Source organism: Arachis duranensis, chromosome 9 (assembly GCF_000817695.3).
Source record: "Arachis duranensis cultivar V14167 chromosome 9, aradu.V14167.gnm2.J7QH, whole genome shotgun sequence".
NCBI lineage: Eukaryota > Viridiplantae > Streptophyta > Magnoliopsida > Fabales > Fabaceae > Arachis > Arachis duranensis.
In genome coordinates, this window is record NC_029780.3 from 10,132,393 (window position 1) to 10,133,683 (window position 1,291).

Sequence of the window (1,291 nt, forward strand, 5' to 3'; positions counted from 1 at the left end):
GCCTTTTTCAGAATAAGCTAATAGAGAAGGATTTAGCATATGACACAAATGAGTTGACTCATACAAACTTATATACAGAACAAAAGATGACTCATGAGCAAAGGTTAGTATTTGATGAGATACTCAATGCTGTTGTTACAGACTCTGGTGGTTTTTACTTCGTTTATGGGCATGGTGGGTGTGGTAAGACATTTATTTCGAATTGACTTTCTTCTGCTATTCGGTCTAGAGGAAAAATTGTTTTAAATGTCGCATCTAGTGGAATTGCTTCTTTACTCCTACCTGGTGGTAGAACGGCTCATTCTAGATTTTCAATACCCATTACAATTACTGATGAATCTACTTGCAACATCAAGCATGGCAGTTTGAAGGCTGAGCTGCTCATCCAAAGTAGCTTAATAATTTGGGATGAAGCTCCAATACTCAATAAAATGTGCTTTGAAGCACTTGATTGGACGCTCAGGGATCTTATGTCAGTTACCGATCAACATAAAACACATCAACCATTTGGTGGTAAGGTTGTTGTTCTAGGAGGTGATTTCAGACAGATACTTCCGGTGATTCCGAAAGGAAGTAGACACGATATATTGGCATCCGCTATTAACTCATCCCATCTGTGGTCATTTTGTAAGGTTCTGAAACTGCATACGAATATGAGGCTTCTAATGTCTTCTTCGGATCAAGATGAAGGTGAAATGAAGAGATTTGCTAATTGGATACTTGATGTTGGAAATGGAAATATTGGCTCTGTTGTTGGTGATGAATCAGAAGTTGAAATTCAAAATGATCTATTGATTACAACTACTGATGACCCTTTCTCTCATTTGGTAGACTTTGCATATCCAAATTTGTTGCAAAACATGTCAGATTACAGGTATTTTCAGAGTAGGGCAATTCTTGCACCCACGCTTGAGAGTGTCGAGAAGGTAAACGATTTTGTCTTGACAATCTTTCCAGGGATAGAAAAGAAGTATTTGAGCTCTAACACAATATGTCAAGCTGATGAGAATGAAGATGTACAACAAGAGTGGTTCACACCAGAGTTCCTAAATGACATCAAATGTTCGGGACTACCCAATCACAAGTTGACTTTGAAGCCAGGAGTCGCTGTAATGCTACTGCGAAACATAGACCAGACTTCAGGTTTATGCAACGGGACAAGATTAATAGTTAACAAACTTGGCAGCAACGTAATTGGAGCGACGGTAGTGACCGGTAGAAATATTGAAAATAAAGTGTACATTCCAAGAATGAACTTGATCCCTTCAGATTCAGGATTGCCATTTAAGTT

At 38.5% G+C, this 1,291-nt stretch overlaps 1 protein-coding gene across 1 annotated transcript in view; it reads left to right on the forward strand.

The window, feature by feature from the left end:
- The first annotated feature begins 86 nt into the window (after positions 1-86).
- Positions 87-1,291, forward strand: part of LOC107464563 (uncharacterized) — a 2,040-nt gene continuing 835 nt past the window's right edge. Inside the window, exons 1-2 of the mRNA XM_016083485.1 lie at positions 87-103; positions 230-1,143. Coding sequence (XP_015938971.1) covers positions 87-103; positions 230-1,143 — 931 coding nt within the window. The remainder of the gene's footprint in view (positions 104-229; positions 1,144-1,291) is intronic.